The sequence below is a fragment of the Bombina bombina genome, chromosome 4 (assembly GCF_027579735.1).
Source record: "Bombina bombina isolate aBomBom1 chromosome 4, aBomBom1.pri, whole genome shotgun sequence".
Lineage (NCBI taxonomy): Eukaryota > Metazoa > Chordata > Amphibia > Anura > Bombinatoridae > Bombina > Bombina bombina.
Window position 1 is genome coordinate 550,032,582 of NC_069502.1, and position 27,520 is coordinate 550,060,101.

Here is a 27,520-nt window from a genome sequence, read left to right on the forward strand (position 1 = left end):
GACTGCTATTTTGCCTTCAAATAAATATAAAAGGTTTTTGCAATATTTTCCTAAACTTAGTGAATTAAGTTCTGACCTTCGGCATACTGACGTATCCTCTACTGATGGGGTCTCCTCTGATTCAGAGGATGCCACGTCAGAGACTGATATAGACAAATCTTTTTTATTTAAGTTAGAATATATTTGTTCTCTCTTAAAGGAAGTTTTGTTTACTTTGAATATTGAGGAGTCTAAATCTCCTGATGATAAAGCTAGTCATTGCCTGAATTCTGTATTTGACTACTGTTATTACTCCTCACGCTATCTTTAATGTGATTGCTAAAGAATGGTCTAAGCCTGGTACCTCTTTTAACCCTTCTTCTAGGTTTAAGAAAACTTAATTATTATTTGGATTTAATTTTTCAGCGAGAATAGCTGTTTTTATTTTATCCCTCCCTCTCTAGTGACTCGTGGACTTCCACATCTTGGGTATTATATCCCATATGTCACTAAATCATGGACTCTTGCCACTTACATGAAAGAAAACATAATTTATGTAAGAACTTACCTGATAAATTCATTTCTTTCAAAGTGGCAAGAGTCCATGAGACCCATCCAATATTTTTGGGGGTTATGATTTTTTTTTATATATAAAGCACTTTATTTATCCTGTTTCTCTTTTTTACACCTCACTTCTTGGCTATACGTTAAACTGAGGTATGAGTGAGGTAGGAGGTGCCCCCTTCTGGTAGGAATGTATATCACATACGTCACTAGCTCATGAACTCTTGCCACTATGAAAGAAATTAATTTATCAGGTAAGTTCTTACATAAATGATGTGTTTTTTTTTTTTTTGGATAATTTTGTGTGTTTTTTTTCTGTAATTTTAGATTTTTTTTATTTTTTGTTATATTAGATTCTTTTATTTTAATTGTATGTTAGTTTTTTTTTATTTATTTTTTATTTATTAAGAATATAGTTTTTTTTTTATTTCATGCTGTTGGTTTTAATTTAGGGGGTGTTAGGTTAGGAGGGTTAGTGATTAGATTAAATCTTTGCTTTGTGGGGAATTGGCGGTTTAGGGGTTAATATTGTAAATAGGTAGTTGGCATTGTGGAGGTTTTTGCGGTTTAGGGGTCAATAGTGTAATTAGGTAGTTAGTGTTGTGGGGGTTTGGTGTTTTAAGTGTTAATATTTTAATTATGTTATTTGCTTTTAATTTGCAGATTAGGGGTACTCACTTTATTATTTTGTGATGTGGGGGTTGGTGGTTGAACAGGTACATTTTGCGCATGCGTTAGTTGTTTGTTAATACTTTGTGCGGGCGTTTAGTTTTTTTTTGTTTTGTTAATACTTTGTGCGAGTTAAGTGTTTTTTTTTTGTTAATACTTTGGGCTAGATTTATTAAAGCTGAGGCGTACAGGGGCACGTATTCGTGCCCCTGTACGCCTCCGATCGCCTGTGGCGGGGCGAAATTACCCGCAGGTAATCAACATTGCACACGAGCACAATTTTGCGCTCGCGTGCAATCCCGCCCCCTGCCCGCACAGCCAATCACGCGCGGGCAGGAGCTCTCAATCTCCTCGGTCGGACTCGACCGAGGAGATTGAATTTCGCCACTTTAGAGGTGGCGAAGAGCTTAGGAAAGCAGCAGTCTGGTGACCGCTGCTTGATAAATTACGGCGAGCAAGTTCTTGTGAGAACTTGCAGCTGTAGGGGCTTGATAAATCGAGCCCTTTGTGCGGACATTTAGGTTTTTTTTGTTAATAGTTTGTGCAGTCGGTTAGGTTTTTTGTTAATACTTTGTGCGGGGGCTTATGTTTTTTTTGTTTATACTTCATGAGGGCGGTTAGGTGTTTTCTTGTTAATACTTCTTGCATGCGGTTAGGTTTTTTTGTTAATATTTCGTGCAGGCAGTTAGGTATTTTTTTGTTAATGCTTCATTTGGCTGCACGCGCAGCTTACATTATGTTGGCTGCACGCGCAACTGACGACCGCGACGGACGCATTACACACGCGATTATAGTATAGTTTTGTCAATTATTAAGTTTCTACTGTATTAAGTAGTCTTTTAATTGTATACAGTTATTAATATCGGTGGACTATCTGTGTTTATTATGTGTTTATTAGTCTCTGTCCTAATACTTCTAAAGAGTAAATTCTTAAATAATATGTGTGCCACAATTGGGGTACATTCTGTATGCCTACAGGAGTACTTGCTACAAAAAAGTTAAAACACTGCTCTAACACATCACAGCATTTTCTTTTTAGTTGTATGTCCATTTAACACTGTAGTATTTGCTTCTCGAGTTTGCAACAGTACTGAATATACCTTCCAGCTACATTTCTTGCGGTGTGAAATATTATTCTAAATAGACCATGTGAATTTAATATGGTATACTGCTAAGTTAGTTATATTTTGTTATTTGGTTAAATTAATAGTACCCATTCAATTCCACACTTAAAGGGATAGGAAGGTCAAAATTAAGCTTGTATGATTTAGAGCATGTAGTTTTAAGGCATTTTACATTTTATTGTTCTCCTGCACTACTTGGAACTTGGCTACACATATTGGTCTCTTGTGATTGGCTCATTAGATATTTTTGCTAGCATTCAGTAGGGTATTGCTGTTCTGGGGCTGCCTTTAACTATGTGTTTCATCCATAGTAATGGTTAAACACAGTTATATACAAGCAATAGGGTACTAATAAGATGCTCTAACATATTGGACCATATTATTTTCACTTTTATATCCATTTAAGATAGAAAAATTACAGGCAACAACTGTAAGCTTCTGTATTAGTTGAATCGTATATGGAAAATTTACTAAGAGAGACGTATATTCTGCTTTAAAAATTGCCATGGTTTCCTTACATTTTACAGACTGACACTATATAATTTAGGTACATTTGTGAGTCATATGACAATACATGTATAGATGCGAAACAATTATAAGTCTGTATATATATATATATATATATATATATATATATATATATATATATATTAATAAATGCAAATAATATTTTGATTTGAGGTAGTAAGTACATTTTTAATTTAACATTTTGTCTTTTTTTATTATTATAGGATTTTATTATAGGAAATGCAGACTAGTTTCAAAAACAGATATAAATCACAATACCAAACTGTTCTGCTTTGAGCTTCCTCAGGGATGTCATCTTCATGTACCAGTTGGATATCATGTATACCTCAAGCTCAACATTTCAGGTAAAAAAAACTTACTAAAAAATAACTGAAATAAAAACATAGCTTTAGATATTATGCCTCTCTCGCTCGCCTTCTGTTTCTCTCTCTCTCTCTCTCTCTCTCTATCTCTATCTCTTTCTTTCTCTTTCATTTGAATCTGTGCAAAGGAGGGCTACCAAAATGGTACATGGTGTAAAAAACAAAACGTACCAGGAGAGACTCAATTACCTAAATATATATAGCCTAGAGGAGAGAAGGGAAAAGAGGCTATATGATAGCAACTATCAAGTGTATTAAAAGGCTTAGTAAAGCTGAGGCTGTATTTCTCTTGTTAAGTGTATCCAGTCCACGGATCATCCATTACTTGTGGGATATTCTCCTTCCCAACAGGAAGTTGCAAGAGGATCACCCACAGCAGAGCTGCTATATAGCTCCTCCCCTAACTGTCATATCCAGTCATTCTCTTTCAAGCCTCAACCAAGATGGAGGTCGTAAGAGGAGTGTGGTGTTTTATACTTAGTTTATTCTTCAATCAAAAGTTTGTTATTTTTAAATGGTGCCGGAGGGTACTGTTTATCTCAGGCAGTATTTAGAAGAAGAATCTGCCTGCGTTTTCTATGATCTTAGCAGAAGTAACTAAGATCCATGGCTGTTCTCACATATTCTGAGGAGTGGGGTAACTTCAGAGAGGGAATGGCGTGCAGGTTTTCCTGCAATAAGGTATGTGCAGTTAATATTTTTCTAGGGATGGAATTTGCTAGAAAATGCTGCTGATACCGAACTAATGTAAGTAAAGCCTTAAATGCAGTTATAGCGACTGGTATCAGGCTTATTAATAGAGATACATACTCTTATGAAAATGTAATATAAAACGTTTGCTGGCATGTTTAATCGTTTTTATATGTATTTGGTGATAAAACTTATTGGGGCCTAGTTTTTTTCCACATGGCTGGCTTGAATTTTGCCTAGTAACAGTTTCCTTAGGCTTTCCACTGTTGTAATATGAGTGGGAGGGGCCTTTTTTAGTGATTTTCTGTGCAGATAAAAATACTGACAGAGACATTCAGCTTCCCTCTGCATGATCCAGGACATCTCTGGAGGGCTCAAAAGGCTTCAAAGTCGTTTTTGAGGGAGGTAAAAAGCCACAGTAGAGCTGTGGCAGTTGTTGTGACTGTTTGAAAGAAAAAAAAAAAAAAACGTTTTTGTCTTTTATTATTCAGTTTTGGGTATTAAGGGGTTAATCATCCATTTGCAAGTGGGTGCAATGCTCTGCTAACTTGTTACATACACTGTAAAAATTTTGTTAGTGTAACTGCCTTTTTTCACTGTTATTTCAAATTTTGACAAAATTTGTGTTTCTTAAAGGTGCAGTTACGTTTTTTATATTGCTTGTAAACTTGTTTAAAGTGTTTTCCAAGCTTGCTAGTCTCATTGCTAGTCTGTTTAAACATGTCTGACACAGAGGAAACTACTTGTTCATTATGTTTGAAAGCCATGGTGGAGCCCCATAGGAGAATGTGTACTAAATGTATTGATTTCACCTTAAACAGTAAAGATCAGTCTTTAACTATAAAAGAAATATCACCAGAAGATTCTGACGAGGGGGAAGTTATGCCGACTAACTCTCCCCACGTGTCAGACCCTTCGCCTCCCGCTCAGGGGATGCACGCTAATATGGTGCCAATTACATCAGGGACGCCCATAGCGATTACCTTGCAGGACATGGCTGCAATCATGAATAATACCCTGTCAGAGGTATTATCCAGGTTGCCTGAATTAAGAGGCAAGCGCGATTGCTCTGGGGTTAGGAGAAATACAGAGCGCGCAGATGCTGTAAGGGCCATGTCTGATACTGCGTCACAATATGCAGATCATGAGGACGGAGAGCTTCAGTCTGTGGGTGACATCTCTGATTCGGGGAAACCTGATTCAGAGATTTCTAATTTTAAATTTAAGCTTGAGAACCTCCGTGTGTTGCTTGGGGAGGTATTAGCTGCTCTGAATGACTGTAACACAGTTGCAGTACCAGAGAAATTGTGTAGGCTGGATAAATACTATGCGGTACCGGTGTGTAATGATGTTTTTCCTATACCTAAAAGGCTTACAGAAATTATTAGCAAGGAGTGGGATAGACCGGGGGTGCCTTTTTCCCCACCTCCTATATTTAGAAAAATGTTTCCAATAGACGCCACTACACAGGACTTATGGCAGACGGTCCCTAAGGTGGAGGGAGCAGTTTCTACTTTAGCAAACCGTACTACTATCCCGGTTGAGGACAGTTGTGCTTTTTCAGATCCAATGGATAAAAAATTGGAGGGTTACCTTAAGAAAATGTTTATTCAACAAGGTTTTATTTTACAGCCCCTTGCATGCATTGCGCCTGTCACGGCCGCGGCGGCATTCTGGTTTGAGGCCCTGGAAGAGGCCATCCATACAGCGCCATTGACTGAAATTATTGACAAGCTTAGAACACTTAAGCTAGCTAACTCATTTGTTTCTGATGCCATTGTTCATTTGACTAAACTAACGGCTAAGAATTCCGGATTCGCCATCCAGGCGCGTAGGGCGCTATGGCTTAAATCCTGGTCAGCTGACGTGACTTCGAAGTCTAAATTACTCAACATTCCTTTCAAGGGGCAGACCTTATTCAGGCCTGGTTTGAAGGAAATTATTGCTGACATTACTGGAGGTAAGGGTCACACCCTTCCTCAGGACAGGGCCAAAGCAAAGGCCAAACGGTCTAATTTTCGTGCCTTTCGAAATTTCAAGGCAGGTGCAGCATCAACTTCCTCCGCTTCAAAACAAGAGGGAACTTTTGCTCAATCTAAGCAGGCATGGAAATCTAACCAGTCCTGGAACAAAGGCAAGCAGGCCAGAAAGCCTGCTGCTGCCTCTAAGACAGCATGAAGGAACGGCCCCCTATCCGGCGACGGATCTAGTAGGGGGCAGACTTTCTCTCTTCGCCCAGGCGTGGGCGATTCAGGATCCCTGGGCGTTGGAGATCATATCTCAGGGATATCTTCTGGACTTCAAAGCTTCCCCTCCACAAGGGAGATTTCATCTTTCAAGGCTATCTGCAAATCAGATAAAGAAAGAGGCATTCCTACGCTGTGTGCAAGACCTCCTAGTTATGGGAGTGATCCATCCAGTTCCGCGGACGGAACAAGGACAGGGTTTTTATTCAATTCTGTTTGTGGTTCCCAAAAAAGAGGGAACCTTCAGACCAATTTTGGATCTAAAGATCTTAAACAAATTCCTCAGAGTTCCATCTTTCAAAATGGAAACTATTCAGACCATCCTACCCATGATCCAAGAAGGTCAGTACATGACCACAGTGGACTTAAAGGATGCCTACCTTCACATACCGATTCACAAAGATCATCATCGGTTTCTAAGGTTTGCCTTTCTAGACAGGCATTACCAATTTGTAGCTCTTCCCTTCGGGTTGGCTACAGCCCCGAGAATCTTTACAAAGGTTCTGGGCTCACTTCTGGCGGTTCTAAGACCGCGAGGCATAGCGGTGGCTCCGTATCTAGATGACATCCTGATACAGACGTCAAGCTTTCAAGTTGCCAAGTCTCATACAGAGATAGTTCTGGCATTTCTGTGGTCGCACGGGTGGAAAGTAAACGAGGAAAATAGTTCTCTATCCCCACTCACAAGAGTCTCCTTCTTAGATTCTGTAGAAATGAAAATTTACCTGACGGAGTCCAGGTTATCAAAACTTCTAAATGCTTGCCTTGTTCTTCACTCCATTCCGCGCCCTTCGGTAGCTCAGTGTATGGAGGTAATCGGCTTAATGGTAGCGGCAATGGACATAGTGCCATTTGCGCGCCTTCATCTCAGACCGTTGCAATTATGCATGCTGAGTCAGTGGAATGGGGATTACACAGATTTGTCCCCTCTGCTAAATCTGGATCAAGAGACCAGAGATTCTCTTCTCTGGTGGTTGTCTCGGGTACACCTGTCCAAGGGTATGACCTTTCGCAGGCCAGATTGGACAATTGTAACCACAGATGCCAGCCTTCTAGGTTGGGGTGCAGTCTGGAATTCCCTGAAGGCACAGGGATCGTGGACTCAGGAGGAGAAACTCCTTCCAATAAATATTCTGGAGTTAAGAGCGATATTCAATGCTCTTCTAGCTTGGCCTCAGTTAGCAACACTGAGGTTCATCAGATTTCAGTCGGACAACATCACGACTGTGGCTTACATCAACCATCAAGGGGGAACCAGGAGTTCCCTAGCGATGTTAGAAGTCTCAAAAATAATTCGCTGGGCAGAGTACCACTCTTGCCACCTGTCAGCAATCCATATCCCAGGCGTGGAGAACTGGAAGGCGGATTTTCTAAGTCGTCAGACTTTCCATCCGGGGGAGTGGGAACTCCATCCGGAGGTGTTTGCTCAGTTGATTTATCGTTGGGGCAAACCAGAGTTGGATCTCATGGCGTCTCGCCAGAACGCCAAGCTTCCTTGTTACGGATCCAGGTCCAGGGACCCAGAAGCGACGCTGATAGATGCGCTAGCAGCGCCTTGGTTCTTCAACCTGGCTTATGTGTTTCCACCGTTTCCTCTGCTCCCTCGACTGATTGCCAAAATCAAACAGGAGAGAGCATCAGTGATTCTGATAGCACCTGCGTGGCCACGCAGGACTTGGTATGCAGACCTAGTGAACATGTCATCCTTTCCACCATGGACTCTGCCTCTAAGACAGGACCTTCTGATACAAGGTCCTTTCAATCATCCAAATCTAATTTCTCTGAGACTGACTGCATGGAGATTGAACGCTTGATTCTATCAAAGCGTGGCTTCTCCGAGTCAGTCATTGATACTTTAATACAGGCACGAAAGCCTGTTACCAGGAAAATCTACCACAAGATATGGAGTAAATATCTTTATTGGTGTGAATCCAAGACTTACTCATGGAGTAAAGTTAGGATTCCTAGAATATTGTCTTTTCTCCAAGAGGGCTTGGACAAAGGATTATCAGCTAGTTCCTTAAAGGGACAGATTTCTGCTCTGTCTATTCTTTTGCACAAGCGTCTGGCAGAGGTTCCAGACGTCCAGGCATTTTGCCAGGCTTTGGTTAGATTTAAGCCTGTGTTTAAACCTGTTGCTCCCCCATGAAGCTTAAACTTGGTTCTTAAGGTTCTTCAAGGAGTTCCGTTTGAACCCCTTCATTCCATTGATATTAAACTTTTATCTTGGAAAGTTCTGTTTTTGATGGCTATTTCCTCGGCTCGGAGAGTCTCTGAGCTATCTGCCTTACAATGTGATTCTCCCTATCTGATTTTTCATGCAGATAAGATAGTTCTGCGTACCAAACCTGGGTTTTTACCTAAGGTGGTTTCTAACAAGAATATCAATCAAGAGATTCTTGTTCCATCGTTGTGCCCTAATCCTTCTTCAAAGAAGGAACGTCTTTTACATAATCTGGACGTAGTCCGTGCCTTGAAGTTTTACTTACAAGCTACTAAGGATTTTCGTCAAACATCTTTCCTGTTTGTCGTTTACTCTGGACAGAGGAGAGGTCAAAAAGCTTCGGCAACCTCTCTTTCCTTTTGGCTTCGGAGCGTAATAAGCCTAGCCTATGAGACTGCTGGACAGCAGCCCCCTGAAAGGATTACAGCTCATTCTACTAGAGCTGTGGCTTCCACCTGGGCCTTCAAAAATGAGGCCTCTGTTGAACAGATTTGCAAGGCTGCGACTTGGTCTTTGCTTCACACTTTTTCAAAATTTTACAAATTTGATACTTTTGCTTCTTCGGAGGCTGTGTTTGGGAGAAAGGTTCTTCAGGCAGTGGTTCCTTCCGCTTAATCCTGCCTTGTCCCTCCCATCATACGTGTACTTTAGCTTTGGTATTGGTATCCCACAAGTAATGGATGATCCGTGGACTGGATACACTTAACAAGAGAAAACATAATTTATGCTTACCTGATAAATTTATTTCTCTTGTAGTGTATCCAGTCCATGGCCCGCCCTGTCCTTTTAAGGCAGGTCTAAATTTTAATTAAACTACAGTCACCACTGCACCCTATGGTTTCTCCTTTCTCTGTTTGTTTTCGGTCGAATGACTGGATATGACAGTTAGGGGAGGAGCTATATAGCAGCTCTGCTGTGGGTGATCCTCTTGCAACTTCCTGTTGGGAAGGAGAATATCCCACAAGTAATGGATGATCAGTGGACTGGATACACTACAAAAGAAATAAATTTATCAGGTAAGCATAAATTATGTTTTTTCATAAAAAGAAAAATTCAAGAACAAGGGGTCATGATCTCAAGCTGAAGGGTAGTATATTCAGAAGTAATTTGATTAAGCAATTCTTTACAGAAAGGGTGATTCATGGACTGAACTTCCACAAGTGGTGGCAATGACAAACACTGTGGGGTAATTTAAGAATGCCTAGGATAAGCATAAGGTTAACCTACCAACTAGATAAGTTTATATTTTTAGGAAATAGCGGGTAGACTTGCTGGGCCTATGGCCAGGGATAGGCATTCACCAAGACTGTGGTGTACATTTTCCAAAGTACAGACCTGAGTGAAGGACACTAAGGTATATTTCAAATGAAGAACATCAAAAAACACTCTCTTTACCGAGAGGGTAGTGGATGCATTTTGGAAAAGCCATCCAGCAGAGGTGGTAGGGACAGTGAAGGAGTTTAAACATGCAAGGGGTAGGTATAGGCTATGCTAGATCAGTCTCACACACTCGATCGCACACTCTGTATCACACACATCATCACAGTCTCTCACCCACATCTGCTTACACACTGTCACACACATACCATCATAGTCTCTCTCACTTACACACACACACATTTGATTGCATGCTATCGATTGCACACTATCACCCACACACACACCCTCACAGTCTTATACACACACCCACACTCTTGCACATACCTTTAGTCACACACATACACTTTTGCTGTCTCACACTGTCACACACACAGTCTCACACTCTGGCTCACTCTTTTGAACACTGTCACACACACTGTCTCACAGCCTTAGCCTTTCACACACACTCTTGCACACTGTCACACACACTCACAGTCTAACACTGTGTCCTCCCTCCATGCCGCAAAATGGTTGGCGGGCACTGCAAGGGCCAGTCACGTACACCAGTGTCCGTGTTCGGACACCTTGCCTATCCCTGCTATGGCTCTTTGAACACTGTCACACACACACTGTCTCACAGCCTCAGCCTTTCACACACACACTCTTGCACACTGTCACACACACCAACAGTCTAACACTGTGTCCTCCCTCCATGCCGCAAAATGGTTGGCGGACACTGCAAGGGCCAGTCACGTACACCAGTGTCTGTGTTCGGACACCTTGCCTATCCCTGCTATGGCTCTTTGAACACTGTCACACACACACTGTCTCACAGCCTCAGCCTTTCACACACACACTCTTGCACACTGTCACACACACCAACAGTCTAACACTGTGTCCTCCCTCCATGCCGCAAAATGGTTGGCGGACACTGCAAGGGCCAGTCACGTACACCAGTGTCTGTGTTCGGACACCTTGTCTATCCCTGCTATGGCTCTTATCTGCCGTCAAAATCTATGTAAATCATAAACCAAGGCTCTTTCTGTTTAAATGGAGTGAGAGCAAAAATTATACAACTTCTCTGATGTTTTGGGCAAGTTTTTATCTGAAATTCCTTGTCCTTACAGGGTTAAGCACAATTAAAATAGATTTCTCCAACATAGGTGTGTCCGGTCCACGGCGTCATCCTTACTTGTGGGATATTCTCTTCCCCAACAGGAAATGGCAAAGAGCCCAGCAAAGCTGGTCACATGATCCCTCCTAGGCTCCGCCTACCCCAGTCATTCTCTTTGCCGTTGTACAGGCAACATCTCCACGGAGATGGCTTAGAGTTTTTTAGTGTTTAACTGTAGTTTTTATTATTCAATCAAGAGTTTGTTATTTTGAAATAGTGCTGGTATGTACTATTTACTCAGAAACAGAAAAGAGATGAAGATTTCTGTTTGTATGAGGAAAATGATTTTAGCAACCGTCACTAAAATCCATGGCTGTTCCACACAGGACTGTTGAGAGCAATTAACTTCAGTTGGGGGAACAGTGAGCAGTCTCTTGCTGCTTGAGGTATGACACATTCTAACAAGACGATGTAATGCTGGAAGCTGTCATTTTCCCTATGGGATCCGGTAAGCCATGTTTATTACGATCGTAAATAAGGGCTTCAAAAAGGGCTTATTAAGACTGTAGACTTTTTCTGGGCTAAATCGATTGATTATTAACACATATTTAGCCTTGAGGAATCATTTTATCTGGGTATTTTGATATAATAATATCGGCAGGCACTGTTTTAGACACCTTATTCTTTAGGGGCTTTCCCAAAGCATAGGCAGAGCCTCATTTTCGCGCCGGTGTTGCGCACTTGTTTTTGAGAGGCATGGCATGCAGTCGCATGTGAGAGGAGCTCTGATACTTAGAAAAGACTTTCTGAAGGCGTCATTTGGTATCGTATTCCCCTTGGGGCTTGGTTGGGTCTCAGCAAAGCAGATACCAGGGACTGTAAAGGGGTTAAAGTTCAAAACGGCTCCGGTTCCGTTATTTTAAGGGTTAAAGCTTCCAAATTTGGTGTGCAATACTTTTAAGGCTTTAAGACACTGTGGTGAAAATTTGGTGAATTTTGAACAATTCCTTCATGTTTTTTCGCAATTGCAGTAATAAAGTGTGTTCAGTTTAAAATTTAAAGTGACAGTAACGGTTTTATTTTAAAACGTTTTTTGTACTTTGTTATCAAGTTTATGCCTGTTTAACATGTCTGAACTACCAGATAGACTGTGTTCTGAATGTGGGGAAGCCAGAATTCCTATTCATTTAAATAAATGTGATTTATGTGACAATGACAATGATGCCCAAGATGATTCCTCAAGTGAGGGGAGTAAGCATGGTACTGCATCATTCCCTCCTTCGTCTACACGAGTCTTGCCCACTCAGGAGGCCCCTAGTACATCTAGCGCGCCAATACTCCTTACTATGCAACAATTAACGGCTGTAATGGATAATTCTGTCAAAAACATTTTAGCCAAAATGAACACTTATCAGCGTAAGCGCGACTGCTCTGTTTTAGATACTGAAGAGCATGACGACGCTGATAATAATATTTCTGAAGGGCCCCTAACCCAGTCTGATGGGGCCAGGGAGGTTTTGTCTGAGGGAGAAATTACTGATTCAGGGAACATTTCTCAACAAGCTGAACCTGATGTGATTGCATTTAAATTTAAGTTGGAACATCTCCGCATTCTGCTTAAGGAGGTATTATCCACTCTGGATGATTGTGACAAGTTGGTCATCCCAGAGAAACTATGTAAAATGGACAAGTTCCTAGAGGTGCCGGGGCTCCCAGAAGCTTTTCCTATACCCAAGCGGGTGGCGGACATTGTTAATAAAGAATGGGAAAGGCCCGGTATTCCTTTCGTCCCTCCCCCCATATTTAAAAAATTGTTTCCTATGGTCGACCCCAGAAAGGACTTATGGCAGACAGTCCCCAAGGTCGAGGGAGCGGTTTCCACTTTAAACAAACGCACCACTATACCCATAGAGGATAGTTGTGCTTTCAAAGATCCTATGGATAAAAAATTAGAAGGTTTGCTTAAAAAGATGTTTGTTCAGCAGGGTTACCTTCTACAACCAATTTCATGCATTGTCCCTGTCGCTACAGCCGCATGTTTCTGGTTCGATGAGCTGATAAAGGCGGTCGATAGTGATTCTCCTCCTTTTGAGGAGATTATGGACAGAATCAATGCTCTCAAATTGGCTAATTCTTTCACCCTAGACGCCACTTTGCAATTGGCTAGGTTAGCGGCTAAGAATTCTGGGTTTGCTATTGTGGCGCGCAGAGCGCTTTGGTTGAAATCTTGGTCGGCTGATGCGTCTTCCAAGAACAAGCTACTTAACATTCCTTTCAAGGGGAAAACGCTGTTTGGCCCTGACTTGAAAGAGATTATCTCTGATATCACTGGGGGTAAGGGCCACGCCCTTCCTCAGGATCGGCCTTTCAAGGCAAAAAATAAACCTAATTTTCGTCCCTTTCGTAGAAACGGACCAGCCCAAGGTGCTACGTCCTCTAAGCAAGAGGGTAATTCTTCTCAAGCCAAGCCAGCTTGGAGACCAATGCAAGGCTGGAACAAGGGAAAGCAGGCCAAGAAACCTGCCACTGCTACCAAGACAGCATGAAATGTTGGCCCCCGATCCGGGACCGGATCTGGTGGGGGGCAGACTCTCTCTCTTCGCTCAGGCTTGGGCAAGAGATGTTCTGGATCCTTGGGCGCTAGAAATAGTCTCCCAAGGTTATCTTCTGGAATTCAAGGGACTTCCCCCAAGGGGGAGGTTCCACAGGTCTCAGTTGTCTTCAGACCACATAAAAAGACAGGCATTCTTACATTGTGTAGAAGACCTGTTAAAAATGGGAGTGATTCATCCTGTTCCATTAAGAGAACAAGGGATGGGGTTCTACTCCAATCTGTTTATAGTTCCCAAGAAAGAGGGAACGTTCAGACCAATCTTAGATCTCAAGATCTTAAACAAGTTTCTCAAGGTTCCATCGTTCAAGATGGAAACCATTCGAACAATTCTTCCTTCCATCCAGGAAGGTCAATTCATGACCACGGTGGATTTAAAGGATGCGTATCTACATATTCCTATCCACAAGGAACATCATCGGTTCCTGAGGTTCGCATTCCTGGACAAACATTACCAGTTCGTGGCGCTTCCTTTCGGATTAGCCACTGCTCCAAGGATTTTCACAAAGGTACTAGGGTCCCTTCTAGCTGTGCTAAGACCAAGGGGCATTGCTGTAGTACCTTACTTGGACGACATTCTGATTCAAGCGTCGTCCCTTCCTCAAGCAAAGGCTCACACGGACATTGTCCTGGCCTTTCTCAGATCTCACGGATGGAAAGTGAACGTGGAAAAGAGTTCTCTATCTCCGTCAACAAGGGTTCCCTTCTTGGGAACCATAATAGACTCCTTAGAAATGAGGATTTTTCTGACAGAGGCCAGAAAAACAAAACTTCTAGACTCTTGTCGGATACTTCATTCCGTTCCTCTTCCTTCCATAGCTCAGTGCATGGAAGTGATCGGGTTGATGGTAGCGGCAATGGACATAGTTCCTTTTGCACGCATTCATCTAAGACCATTACAACTGTGCATGCTCAGTCAGTGGAATGGGGACTATACAGACTTGTCTCCGAAGATACAAGTAAATCAGAGGACCAGAGACTCACTCCGTTGGTGGCTGTCCCTGGACAACCTGTCACGAGGGATGACATTCCGCAGACCAGAGTGGGTCATTGTCACGACCGACGCCAGTCTGATGGGCTGGGGCGCGGTCTGGGGATCCCTGAAAGCTCAGGGTCTTTGGTCTCGGGAAGAATCTCTTCTACCGATAAATATTCTGGAACTGAGAGCGATATTCAATGCTCTCAAGGCTTGGCCTCAGCTAGCGAGGGCCAAGTTCATACGGTTTCAATCAGACAACATGACAACTGTTGCGTACATCAACCATCAGGGGGGAACAAGGAGTTCCCTGGCGATGGAAGAAGTGACCAAAATCATTCTATGGGCGGAGTTTCACTCCTGCCACCTGTCTGCTATCCACATCCCAGGAGTGGAAAATTGGGAAGCGGATTTTCTGAGTCGTCAGACATTGCATCCGGGGGAGTGGGAACTCCATCCGGAAATCTTTGCCCAAGTCACTCAGCTGTGGGGCATTCCAGACATGGATCTGATGGCCTCTCGTCAGAACTTCAAAGTTCCTTGCTACGGGTCCAGATCCAGGGATCCCAAGGCGGCTCTAGTGGATGCACTAGTAGCACCTTGGACCTTCAAACTAGCTTATGTGTTCCCGCCGTTTCCTCTCATCCCCAGGCTGGTAGCCAGGATCAATCAGGAGAGGGCGTCGGTGATCTTGATAGCTCCTGCGTGGCCACGCAGGACTTGGTATGCAGATCTGGTGAATATGTCATCGGCTCCACCTTGGAAGCTACCTTTGAGACGAGACCTTCTTGTTCAGGGTCCGTTCGAACATCCGAATCTGGTTTCACTCCAGCTGACTGCTTGGAGATTGAACGCTTGATCTTATCGAAGCGAGGGTTCTCAGATTCTGTTATCGATACTCTTGTTCAGGCCAGAAAGCCTGTAACTAGAAAGATTTACCACAAAATTTGGAAAAAATATATCTGTTGGTGTGAATCTAAAGGATTCCCTTGGGACAAGGTTAAGATTCCTAGGATTCTATCCTTCCTTCAAGAAGGATTGGAAAAAGGTTTATCTGCAAGTTCCCTGAAGGGACAGATTTCTGCCTTGTCTGTGTTACTTCACAAAAAGCTGGCCGCTGTGCCAGATGTTCAAGCTTTTGTTCAGGCTCTGGTTAGAATTAAGCCTGTTTACAAACCTTTGACTCCTCCTTGGAGTCTCAATTTAGTTCTTTCAGTTCTTCAGGGGGTTCCGTTTGAACCCTTGCATTCCGTTGATATTAAGTTATTATCTTGGAAAGTTTTGTTTTTAGTTGCAATTTCTTCTGCTAGAAGAGTTTCAGAATTATCTGCTCTGCAGTGTTCTCCTCCTTATCTGGTGTTCCATGCAGATAAGGTGGTTTTACGTACTAAACCTGGTTTTCTTCCAAAAGTTGTTTCTAACAAAAACATTAACCAGGAGATTATCGTACCTTCTCTGTGTCCGAAACCAGTTTCGAAGAAGGAACGTTTGTTGCACAATTTGGATGTTGTTCGCGCTCTAAAATTCTATTTAGATGCTACAAAGGATTTTAGACAAACATCTTCCTTGTTTGTTGTTTATTCCGGTAAAAGGAGAGGTCAAAAAGCAACTTCTACCTCTCTCTCTTTTTGGATTAAAAGCATCATCAGATTGGCTTACGAGACTGCCGGACGGCAGCCTCCCGAAAGAATCACAGCTCATTCCACTAGGGCTGTGGCTTCCACATGGGCCTTCAAGAACGAGGCTTCTGTTGATCAGATATGTAGGGCAGCGACTTGGTCTTCACTGCACACTTTTACCAAATTTTACAAGTTTGATACTTTTGCTTCTTCTGAGGCTATTTTTGGGAGAAAGGTTTTGCAAGCCGTGGTGCCTTCCATTTAGGTGACCTGATTTGCTCCCTCCCTTCATCCGTGTCCTAAAGCTTTGGTATTGGTTCCCACAAGTAAGGATGACGCCGTGGACCGGACACACCTATGTTGGAGAAAACAGAATTTATGTTTACCTGATAAATTACTTTCTCCAACGGTGTGTCCGGTCCACGGCCCGCCCTGGTTTTTTTAATCAGGTCTGATAATTTATTTTCTTTAACTACAGTCACCACGGTACCATATGGTTTCTCCTATGCAAATATTCCTCCTTAACGTCGGTCGAATGACTGGGGTAGGCGGAGCCTAGGAGGGATCATGTGACCAGCTTTGCTGGGCTCTTTGCCATTTCCTGTTGGGGAAGAGAATATCCCACAAGTAAGGATGACGCCGTGGACCGGACACACCGTTGGAGAAAGTAATTTATCAGGTAAACATAAATTCTGTTTTAACTAGTAAAAACAATATTTACATGACTACTTACATTTAAAAAGCTTTTGATAAAAGTCTTATTGCACGTTTTTCCAATATTTTTAGAATGGTTTTGCTATTGAAAACCCTACAAAAAATGCAATGCACGTTCCATAGGAATTCAAATTGATTGGAATGGGGACCTCCATTTGCATATTAGCAATAGCAAAATATTTATGTAATCTAACTTTAAATTTAATACAAATACATTTCAGAGCCCAATTATGTGAATTAGCTATGGTTAAGCATTCAAGCTAATATTTACACTGATAGCTGATTTCACAAGCAATCTACATGACAACTGAATAGTTACATAGAAAAAAATATGATTTATCTGGCATCACTAACATTGGTCAACATGTTAGCGATATTGTTTTGAGATAATATCAGTAATTGGCAAATAAGGCACAAGCTACACTAGTGACAGCCTATGCAGTGTTATTAACATTTCATTGCCAAAGCTACTGGTTGTAGTTATTTTCTTTAAAATTGTTTCAAAATGACTAAACATAGTCTCTCTGCTACCTCAAGGATAGCAGAGATAAATTATTCTGATCTAAGGACACCTTACTTTGTCCTTCCAGCAATTGATACATGTAGGCCAATGTATTAATGAATTATTTAGTTGTATGTTTTTATGCAAACTACATATTCATATAATAAAGTGCTATTAGATTATCATTTCTCTTGTAAGGTGTATCCAGTCCACGGATTCATCCATTACTTGTGGGATATTCTCCTTCCCAACAGGAAGCTGCAAGAGGATCACCCACAGCAGAGCTGTCTATATAGCTCCTCCCCTAACTGCCACCTCCCAGTCATTCTCTTGCAGCTCTCGACAAGGGAAGCAGCTAGAGAGATGTGGTGCATTAATGTAGTTTATCTTCAATCAAAAGTTTGTTATTTTCAAATGGTACCGGAGTTGTACTATTTTAGCCTCAGGCAGAAAGTTGAAGAAGAGTCTGCCTGTGGTCTTTGATGATCTTAGCAGGTTGTAACTAAGATCCATTGCTGTTCTCACACATAACTGAAGAGATGGGTAACTTCAGCTGGGGGAATAGCGTGCAGGGTCTCCTGCTCTGAGGTATTTGCAGTTTTAAATTTTTCTAGAGAAATGATAAGCTAGAAAATGCTGACAATACCGGATTTATTTAAGGTAAGCCTGATTACAGTTATTTAATAACGACTGGTATCATGCTTGCTGTAAAGGGTAATATTTTTATTATTTACTCACATTACTGAATAGATATAACGTTTGCTTGAGGTGTATAAACGTTTATTTCATAGTGGTGATAAAACTTTATTCTGGGGCCCAGTTTTTCCACATGGCTGACTAGATTTTGCCTAGGGATAGTTTTTTAAGGCCCTCTCACTGTGAGTACAGGTTGGGAGGAGCCTATTTTCCATTAGTTTTTGCCGCTTGAGACATCCAGCTTCCCTGATGGAGTCCCCTGAACATATAGGACCTCTCTAAGGGGTTTTTGTGCCTTCCAAAGTCGTTGTATGGGCAGGTAGGGCAACAGTAGAGCTGTGGCAGTTTGTTGTGACTGTTTAAAAACGTTTATATCGTTTTTTTGATCCGGTTTTGAAACTAAGGGGTTAATCATCCATTTGTAAGTGGGTGCAATGCTCTTTCAGCCTATTATACACACTGTAAAAATTTCGTAAGATTTACTGCTTTTTTCACTATTTTAGCAGTTTCTGTGATTGTTTTTTTCTCTTAAAGGCACAGTACCGTTTTTATTTTCTGCTTGTTCACAGTTATTAAAGTGTTTTCCAAGCTTGCTGGTCTCATTACTAGTCTGTTTAAACATGTCTGACATAGAGGAAACTCATTGTTCATTATGTTTAGAAGCCATTGTGGACTCCCCTCTTAGAATGTGTACCAAATGCACTGATTTTACTATAGATTACAAAGACCATATTCTGGCGTTAAAATTTATCACCAGAAGAAATTGACAAGGAGGAAGTTATGCCGCCTAACTCTCCCCACGTGTCAGATCCTATAAATCCCGCTCAGGGGACGCCAAGTACATCTAGCGCGCCCATTGCATATACCTTGCAAGACATGGCGGCAATTATGAATCATACCCTTACAGAGGTATTATCTAAACTGCCAGGATTGCAAGGAAAGCGAGACAGCTCTGGGTCTAGAATAAATACAGAGCTCTCTGACGCTTTAGTAGCTATCTCTGATACACCCTCACAATATAATGAAGCTGAAGCAGGGGAGCTTCAATCTGTGGGTGATTTTTCTGATTCAGGGAAGATACTTCAATCTGATTCTGATATGTCTACATTTAAATTTAAGCTTGAACACCTCCGCGTATTGCTCAGGGAGGTTTTAGCAACTCTGGACGACTGTGACACTATTGTAGTCCCAGAGAAATTTTGTAGATTGGATAAATACTATGCAGTACCTACTTACACTGATGTTTTTTCCAATCCCTAAAAGGTTTTCTGAAATTATTACTAAGGAATGGGATAGACCAGGTGTACCGTTCTCTCCCCCTCCTGTTTTTAAAAAAGATGTTTCCTATAGACGCCGCTACACAGGACTTATGGCAGACGGTCCCTAAGGTGGAGGGAGCAGTTTCTACTCTAGCTAAGCGTACCACTAACCCTGTCGAGGACAGTTGTGCTTTTCTAGATCCAATGGATAAAAAATTCGAGGGTTACCTTAAGAAAATTTTTATTCAACAAGGGTTTATTCTCCAGCCTCTTGCATGCATTGCCCCAGTCACTGCTGCCGCGGCTTTCTGGTTTGAGTCCCTAGAGGAGGCTCTACAGGATGAAACCCCGTTGGAAGATATTATTGACAAGCTTAGGGCCCTTAAGCTAGCCAATTCATTTGTTTCTGACGCCGTTGTTTATTTAATTAAGCTAGCGGCTAAAAATTCAGGTTTTGCTATTCAGGCGCGTAGGGCGCTATGGCTTAAATCCTGGTCAGCTGACGTGACTTCAAAGTCTAAACTTCTCAACATTCCCTTCAAAGAACAGATCCTATTCGGGCCTGGACTGAAGGAGATCATTTCTGACATCACTGGAGGAAAAGGTCATGCCCTTCCTCAAGACAGGTCCAACAAATTAAGGACCAAACAGTCTAGTTTTCGGCCCTTTCGAAACTTCAAGAGCAGCTTCAACTTCCTCTAACACAAAACAAGAGGGAACTTTTGCCCAGTCTAAGCCGGTCTGGAGACCTAACCAGGCTTGGAACAAGGGGAAACAGGCCAAGAAGCCTGCTGCTGCCTCTAAGACAGCATGAAGGAGCAGCCCCCGATCCGGAAACGGATCTAGTAGGGCGCAGACTCTCTATCTTCGCCCAGGCTTGGGCAAGAGATGTCCAGGATCCCTGGGCATTGGAAATTGTGTCCAAGGGTTATCTTCTGGAATTCAAATCCTCTCCCCCAAAAGGTAGATTTCATCTCTCACTTTTATCTGCAAACCAGATAAAGAGAGAAGCATTCTTACATTGTGTTCAAGACCTCCTAGTTATGGGAGTGATCCACCCAGTTCCGCAGGAGGAACAGGGACAGGGCTTTTATTCAAATCTGTTTGTTGTTCCCAAGAAAAAGGGAACATTCAGACCAATCTTAGATCTCAAGATCTTAAACAAATTTCTCAGAGTCCCATCCTTCAAGATGGAGACTATTCGAACAATCCTTCCTATGATCCAGGAGGGTCAATACAGGCACTACCAGTTTGTGGCTCTTCCCTTCGGGTTGGCCACGGCACCAAGAATCTTTACAAAGGTTCTAGGGTCCCTTCTAGCTGTCCTAAGGCCGCGGGCTATAGCAGTAGCCCCTTACTCAGACGACATTCTGATACAGGCGTCGACTTTTCAAGTTGCCAGGTCTCACATGGACATTGTTCTGGCATTTCTGAGGTCGCATGGGTGGAAAGTGAATGAAGAAAAAAGTTCTCTATCCCCTCTCACAAGAGTTTCCTTCCTAGGAACTCTGATAGATTCTGTAGAAATGAAGATTTACCTGACAGAGGCCAGGTTGTCAAAACTTCTAAATTCCTGCCGTGTTCTTTATTCTACTTCTCGCCCTTCAGTGGCTCAGTGTATGGAAGTAATCGGCTTAATGGTAGCGGCAATGGACATAGTGCCGTTTGCCAGTGGCGTCACTAGGGTTGGTGTCACCCGGTGCGGTAAGTCATGGTGTCACCCCCCCCCCAGAAAGCAGACACACACAAAAACACAGGCAAACACACATACAAACACTCAGACACACTTAAAAACATACTGAGATGCACACACACAAAAACACACACACAAAAACACTGACACACAAAAACTCAGACACACACATACAAAATATGTAAACTGCACTGCATTAATTATGAAGCTCATGCTCCCTGGCTCAGCAGAACATCAAATGAAAGATAAACAGAGCACTCTAAAATAAATCACTGAAGAAAAGGTTTAGGCGCACAAACTATGAAAATTCTGCTCTCTGACTCTGTTCCAACTCTGTCAGTGCACAGCCCTGGGCCGCATGTCACTGAGCAGTGAGCACAGATAGGCAGGCAAGTTTAGGCTAGCAGCGCAACTTTGCAAGCCCCACGGCACACCCACAACATTCATAGTGAAATTGGGCAGGGGAGGAGCAAAGTATAAACAAGCAAAAGCAGCCAGGAAAACTATTTGTTGAAATTGCAGTACTGGCTCAAGGGGCAAAAAAATTGTGTGGCTACAACTTCCCCAGTCCCACTAATGTTCACAAATGCCAGCCTCTAATAAAATAATCTATGCATCTCAACATTGTATTTCTTTGAATTTCAATAAAATGTAAAAAAAAAAAAAAAAAAAAAAATTTTTTTTTTTTTGGTGTCACCCCCTGGAGGGTGTCACCCGGGTGCGGCCCGCCCCCCCCTAGTGACGCCACTGCCGTTTGCCCGCCTACATCTTAGACCGCTGCAACTCTGCATGCTCAGTCAGTGGAATGGGGATTACACAGATTTGTCCCCTCTACTAAATCTGGATCAAGAGACCAGGGATTCTCTTCTCTGGGGGTTATCTCGGGTCCATCTGTCCAAGGGTATGACCTTCCGCAGGCCAGATTGGACAATAGTAACGACAGATGCCAGCCTTCTGGGCTGGGGTGCAGTCTGGAACTCCCTGAAGGCTCAGGGCTTGTGGACTCAGGAGGAAACACTCCTTCCGATAAACATTCTGGAACTAAGAGCGATATTCAATGCTCTTCAGGCTTGGCCTCAGCTAGCTGCGGTCAGGTTCATCAGATTTCAGTCGGACAACCTCACGACTTTAGCTTACATCAACCATCAAGGGGGAACAAGGAGTTCCCTAGCAATGTTGGAGGTTTCAAAAATAATTCTATGGGCAGAGGTTCACTCTTGCCATCTATCAGCTATCCATATCCCAGGAGTAGAGAACTGGGAGGCGGATTTTCTAAGTCGGCAGACTTTTCATCCGGGGGAGTGGGAACTCCATCCGGAGGTGTTTGCACAGTTGATTCAACTTTGGGGCAAACCAGTACTGGATCTCATGGCGTCTCGTCAGAACGCCAAGCTTCCTTGTTATGAGTTCAGTTCCAGGGATCCCAAGGCAGCGCTGATAGATGCTCTAGCAGCGCCTTGGTCTTTCAACCTGGCTTATGTGTTTCCACCATTTCCTCTACTCCCTCGTCTGATTGCCAAGATCAAGCAGGAGAGAGCTTCGGTGATTTTGATAGCTCTTGCATGGCCACGCAGGACTTGGTACGCAGATCTGGTGGACATGTCATCCTTTCCACCTTGGACTCTGCCGCTGAGGCAGGACCTTCTACTTCAAGGTCCCTTCAAACATCCAAATCTAATTTCTCTGCGTCTGACTGCTTGGAGATTGAACGCTTGATTTTGTCAAAATGTGGTTCTTCCGAGTCAGTCATTGATACCTTAATTCAGGCTCGAAAGCCTGTCACCAGGAAAATCTATCATAAGATATGGTGTAAATATCTTCATTGGTGTGAATCCAAGGATATTGTCTTTTCTCCAAGAAGGATTGGAGAAGGGATTGTCAGCTAGTTCCTTAAAGGGACAGATTTCTGCTCTGTCTATTCTTTTGCACAAGCGTCTGGCAGATGTTCCAGATGTTCAGGCGTTTTGTCAGGCTTTAGTTAGAATCAAGCCTGTGTTTAAACCTGTTGCTCCGCCATGGAGTTTAAATTTAGTTCTTAAAGTTCTTGAAGCGGTTCCGTTTGAACCTCTGCATTCCATAGATATCAAGCTTTTATCTTGGAAAGTTCTGTTCTTGGTAGCTATCTCTTCGGCTCGAAGAGTTTCAGAGTTATTTGCCTTGCAGTGTGATTCATCTTATCTGATTTTCCATGCAGATAAGGTAGTTTTGCGTACCAAAACCTGGGTTTCTTCCTAAGGTGGTATCGAATAATAATATCAATCAAGAGATTGTTGTTCCGTCACTGTGTCCTAATCCTTCTTCAAAGAAGGAACGTCTATTACACAATCTTGACGTGGTTCGTGCTTTAAAGTTTTATTTACAAGCTACTAAAGATTTTCGTCAAACATCTGCATTGTTTGTTGTCTACTCTGGACAGAGGAAAGGCCAAAAGGCTTCAGCAACTTCTCTTTCTTTTTGGTTAAGAAGTATAATCCGCTTAGCTTATGAGACTGCTGGCCAGCAGCCTCCTGTAAGAATTACAGCTCATTCCACTAGAGCGGTGGCTTCCACATGGGGCTTTAAAAATGAGGCTTCTGTTGAACAGATTTGTAAGGCGGCGACTTGGTCTTCGCTTCATACTTTTTCTAAATTCTACAAATTTGATATTTTTGCTTCTTCGGAGGCTATTTTTGGGAGAAAGGTCTTACATGCAGTGGTGCCTTCCGTTTAAGCGCCTGCCTTGTCCCTCCCTTCATCCGTGTCCTATAGCTTTGGTATTGGTATCCCACAAGTAATGGATGAATCCGTGGACTGGATACACCTTACAAGAGAAAACAAAATTTATGCTTACCTGATAAATTTATTTCTCTTGTGGTGTATCCAGTCCACGGCCCGCCCTGTCATTTTAAGACAGGTGTTTTTTAATTTTTAAACTACAGTCACCACTGCACCCTATAGTTTCTCCTTTCTTTTGCTTGTCTTCGGTCGAATGACTGGGAGGTGGCAGTTAGGGGAGGAGCTATATAGACAGCTCTGCTGTGGGTGATCCTCTTGCAGCTTCCTGTTGGGAAGGAGAATATCCCACAAGTAATGGATGAATCAGTGGACTGGATACACCACAAGAGAAATAAATTTATCAGGTAAGCATACATTTTGTTTTTGTTCTGAGCATTATTGTTTAAACAAACGTGCATTGCACAGTAATAATTGTCCTGGGAGAGGTCACTCATTAGACCAGTGTTTCACAAATCCAGTCCTCAGGACCCTTAACAATACAGATATTAATTATAGTTTAACCCTTTGATGACAGGGTTAACTTGTCTACATCGGAACAACATTCCGATGTAAACAAATTGAAATCCTTTGATCGTGCACGAGATCGCGATATTTCAATGATGCGATCGGGTCAGGGGGCATCCCTGTGATGCTAGGCACGCCCTCCAGACCGCGATCACATCATGGAAGCGCCGTTGGCTTTAGGACAGCCATCGGTTATGACGTTCTATTTCGTCCTAACGGCACTAAAGCCCAGTGTAATTATGATGGAATAGAACGGCATAACGGCGTTAAAAGGTTATCTAGAACGGCCCCATTACATAGTCAAACCATGCCCCAGTTACCTGTTCTATTTTATGGCCATACCTTCCACCGACGTCGTACATTTGGAAACTAGACGAGACTTTATTGAACGACCCTATAGTTAAATCTGACATTCAGAAATCTCTGAACGACTACTTATTACATAACAACCCTTCGCAAACCTCACTCATACATTTTTGGGAAGCACACAAATGTGTTATACGAGGAGAATTCCTTAAACATAAAGCTCGCCTCAATAAACAACATAGACTAAAACATGTCCAACTCTTACAAACTATAACGCAGCTGGAAGGTGTACATAAAAAAAACCATTAGATGCAGACACTAAGAGAACATTGGAAGTTGCTAGAAAGGACCTTAATACACTTCTCCTGGGAGCTTACCAACGAAAGATGTTGGCTGTAAAACAGCAATTCTATGAAGGAGGCAATAAGCCGGGCAGGCTTTTGGCCAGAGCTGTTCGCAGAAAACAACTAAAAGCACATGTGCATATATTACATAACCCTGATGGCACGATCCTGAAGGGTAATAAACAAATAGCAAACTCCTTTCACTCATACTACAAATCGTTATATAATATAACACAAGTAACACACCCACATGACCACCCGGAAGGCATATCTTCGAAACGAATTCAGATAGACCAATACTTAGAAACGCTTTCTTTACCACGACTAGACTAGTCGCAGAGAGGCAGCCTAGATGCTCCCATCTCCGCCGAAGAGCTCGCAGGGGCTTTTAAGGACTTCCCTAGTGGGAAAAGTCCGGGACCGGATGGATTTTCGCTCAAATATTATAAAGTATTCTCTGAGACTTTAAGTCCACTGTTGCTTCATCTTTTCAGTGACTTGGTAGAAAACCCCTCTCTAGCTAGTTCAATGCTTGAGGCACACATTACGGTTATCCCGAAGCCGGGTAAACGCCCCACCTCCCCGGCTAATTTCAGACCCATATCGCTTCTCAATCTAGATATTAAGATTCTAGCTAAAATTCTAGCCAATCGCCTTAATAAATATCTCCCAAACCTCATTTCAACGGATCAGGTGGGCTTTATACCCAGCAGGGAGGCGCGAGATAACACTAATAAAGTAATCCAGTTAATAAATCACGCGCAGGTGTAGGGGATACCTTTGGCTCTCTTTGCAACTGACGCAGAGAAGGCCTTCGACCGTGTCGATTGGCTATTCCTGCGTCAGGCTATGAAAGCGATGAATTTCGGAGATCCCTTTATCAATATGACCTTTGCCCTATACTCAGCCCCTAACGCCAGGGTTAGAATAAACGGCACCTTATCAGAGACTTTCTCTATCTCAAATGGAACACGACAGGGGTGTCCTTTATCCCCTTTACTCTTCGCCCTCTCGATTGAAGCCTTGGCACAAAAAGTTAGAAACAACCCTAAAATCGAGGGGATAAAAGTCGGCAACGCTGAATACAAACAAGCTTTGTACGCTGACGATGTCCTCTACACTCTCACGAATGTTGAGGTCTCTGTCCCCGCTTTGCTGAAAGACATTCAAGAATATGGAGCGCTTTCCAACTTTCACCTAAATTTATCTAAATCAGAGCTTCTTAATATAAACGTACCTGCTGAGCACATCCACCTCCTAGAAACAGATTATAAAGTTCCTATAGCAACATCTAAGCTGAAATACCTAGGTATCTACCTTTCAACGAACCCGTCTGACTTTTTTAAAAACAACTATATCACGTTACGGCAAGATATCACTGATGACCTAAGTCTTTATCTTGGCTAGGGAAAATAGGCTTAATTAAGATGAACATACTACCACGCATATTATACATTATGCAAACCGTCCCAATTCACCTCCCATCTGACTTTTTACCTCAATTACAGAGAATTATAGAACAATTTATATGGACAGGGGTTAAACCGAGAATACCTAGAAAGACCCTATATCTGCTCCGCGACAGAGGAGGATTAGGTTTCCCTGATCTAACTTTGTACAGAAAAGCTATTATAATGCAACGGTTGGTCGAATGGTCATATAACACCTCACAGAAGCAATGGGTTAGACTAGTCGGCCAAATCCTTCGCACAAATAATGTAGGAGTTCTTGCTTGGACCCCGGGTCTTAAACGCCCTAAAACCTTACATAAATACCATCTAACGTCGGAAACCCTACACAAATGGGATAAGTTAATTGCTACTAGTGTGCACATATCCTCTTCTTTCTCCCCAATGTTACCTATTATAGATAACCCTGAGATGCCGTATTATGATCTGAGCAGGCGCCTAGGTTCCCAGTATAGCCTGAGAGAGGGGATCCTGTATTTTGCTCTAGAGGGGGGTAGGTTGCGTTCTCAACAAGATATGTGTGAACGATACGGGGCTGTCTTCTCATCCTGGCTGAGGTATCACCAGCTAACCAACTTTCTAATACACCACAAGAAAAAAAACTGACTTTCTTAGGGATCTGACTCCCTTTGAGACACTCTGCACGGGGAGGTCAACCTAGGAGACTGATTTCCAAAATCTATAAATTGCTTCTAACACCACCAGACACACAATTACCATCTTACATTAGGGCATGGAATAGGGACCTTAACAATATAATAGATGACGAAGAATGGCTCAAATTGTTTAGGATGACCCAGCGCTCTTCTGTCTCTGTTAAGATACAGGAAATACATCTTAAGCTCCTGACCAGATGGTACTACACTCCAGCAAGACTACATCTCCTCTTCCCATCAGCTAACTCTGCATGTTGGAGAGGGTGTGGAGGGCATGGCACTCTCTTGCACATCTGGTGGGAATGCCCTAGCTTAGCAAGCTTCTGGACAGGGTTTTTTCAGGAAATATCATCTAAATTAAACATGCACATACCAAACACTCCCGAGACATTGCTTTTCTTACACCTCCCAGACACTAAAGCCAGTCACACCCGGGCCCTTCTCTTGATCATGCTCACAGGAGCTAAGAGGCTTATCCCAAAACTCTGGAAATCCAAAGATGTCCCTTTTCTCACTGATTGGCGCGCCTCGGTAGAG

The 27,520-nt window shown here is 42.6% G+C and overlaps 1 protein-coding gene across 1 annotated transcript in view; it reads left to right on the plus strand.

Moving 5' to 3' along the window:
- LOC128656538 (cytochrome b5 reductase 4) overlaps positions 1–27,520 on the plus strand; it is a 1,054,602-nt gene that overhangs the window by 757,606 nt on the left and 269,476 nt on the right. The window contains exon 11 of the mRNA XM_053710489.1: positions 3,068–3,208. Within this exon, the coding sequence (XP_053566464.1) occupies positions 3,068–3,208 (141 nt within the window). The remainder of the gene's footprint in view (positions 1–3,067; positions 3,209–27,520) is intronic.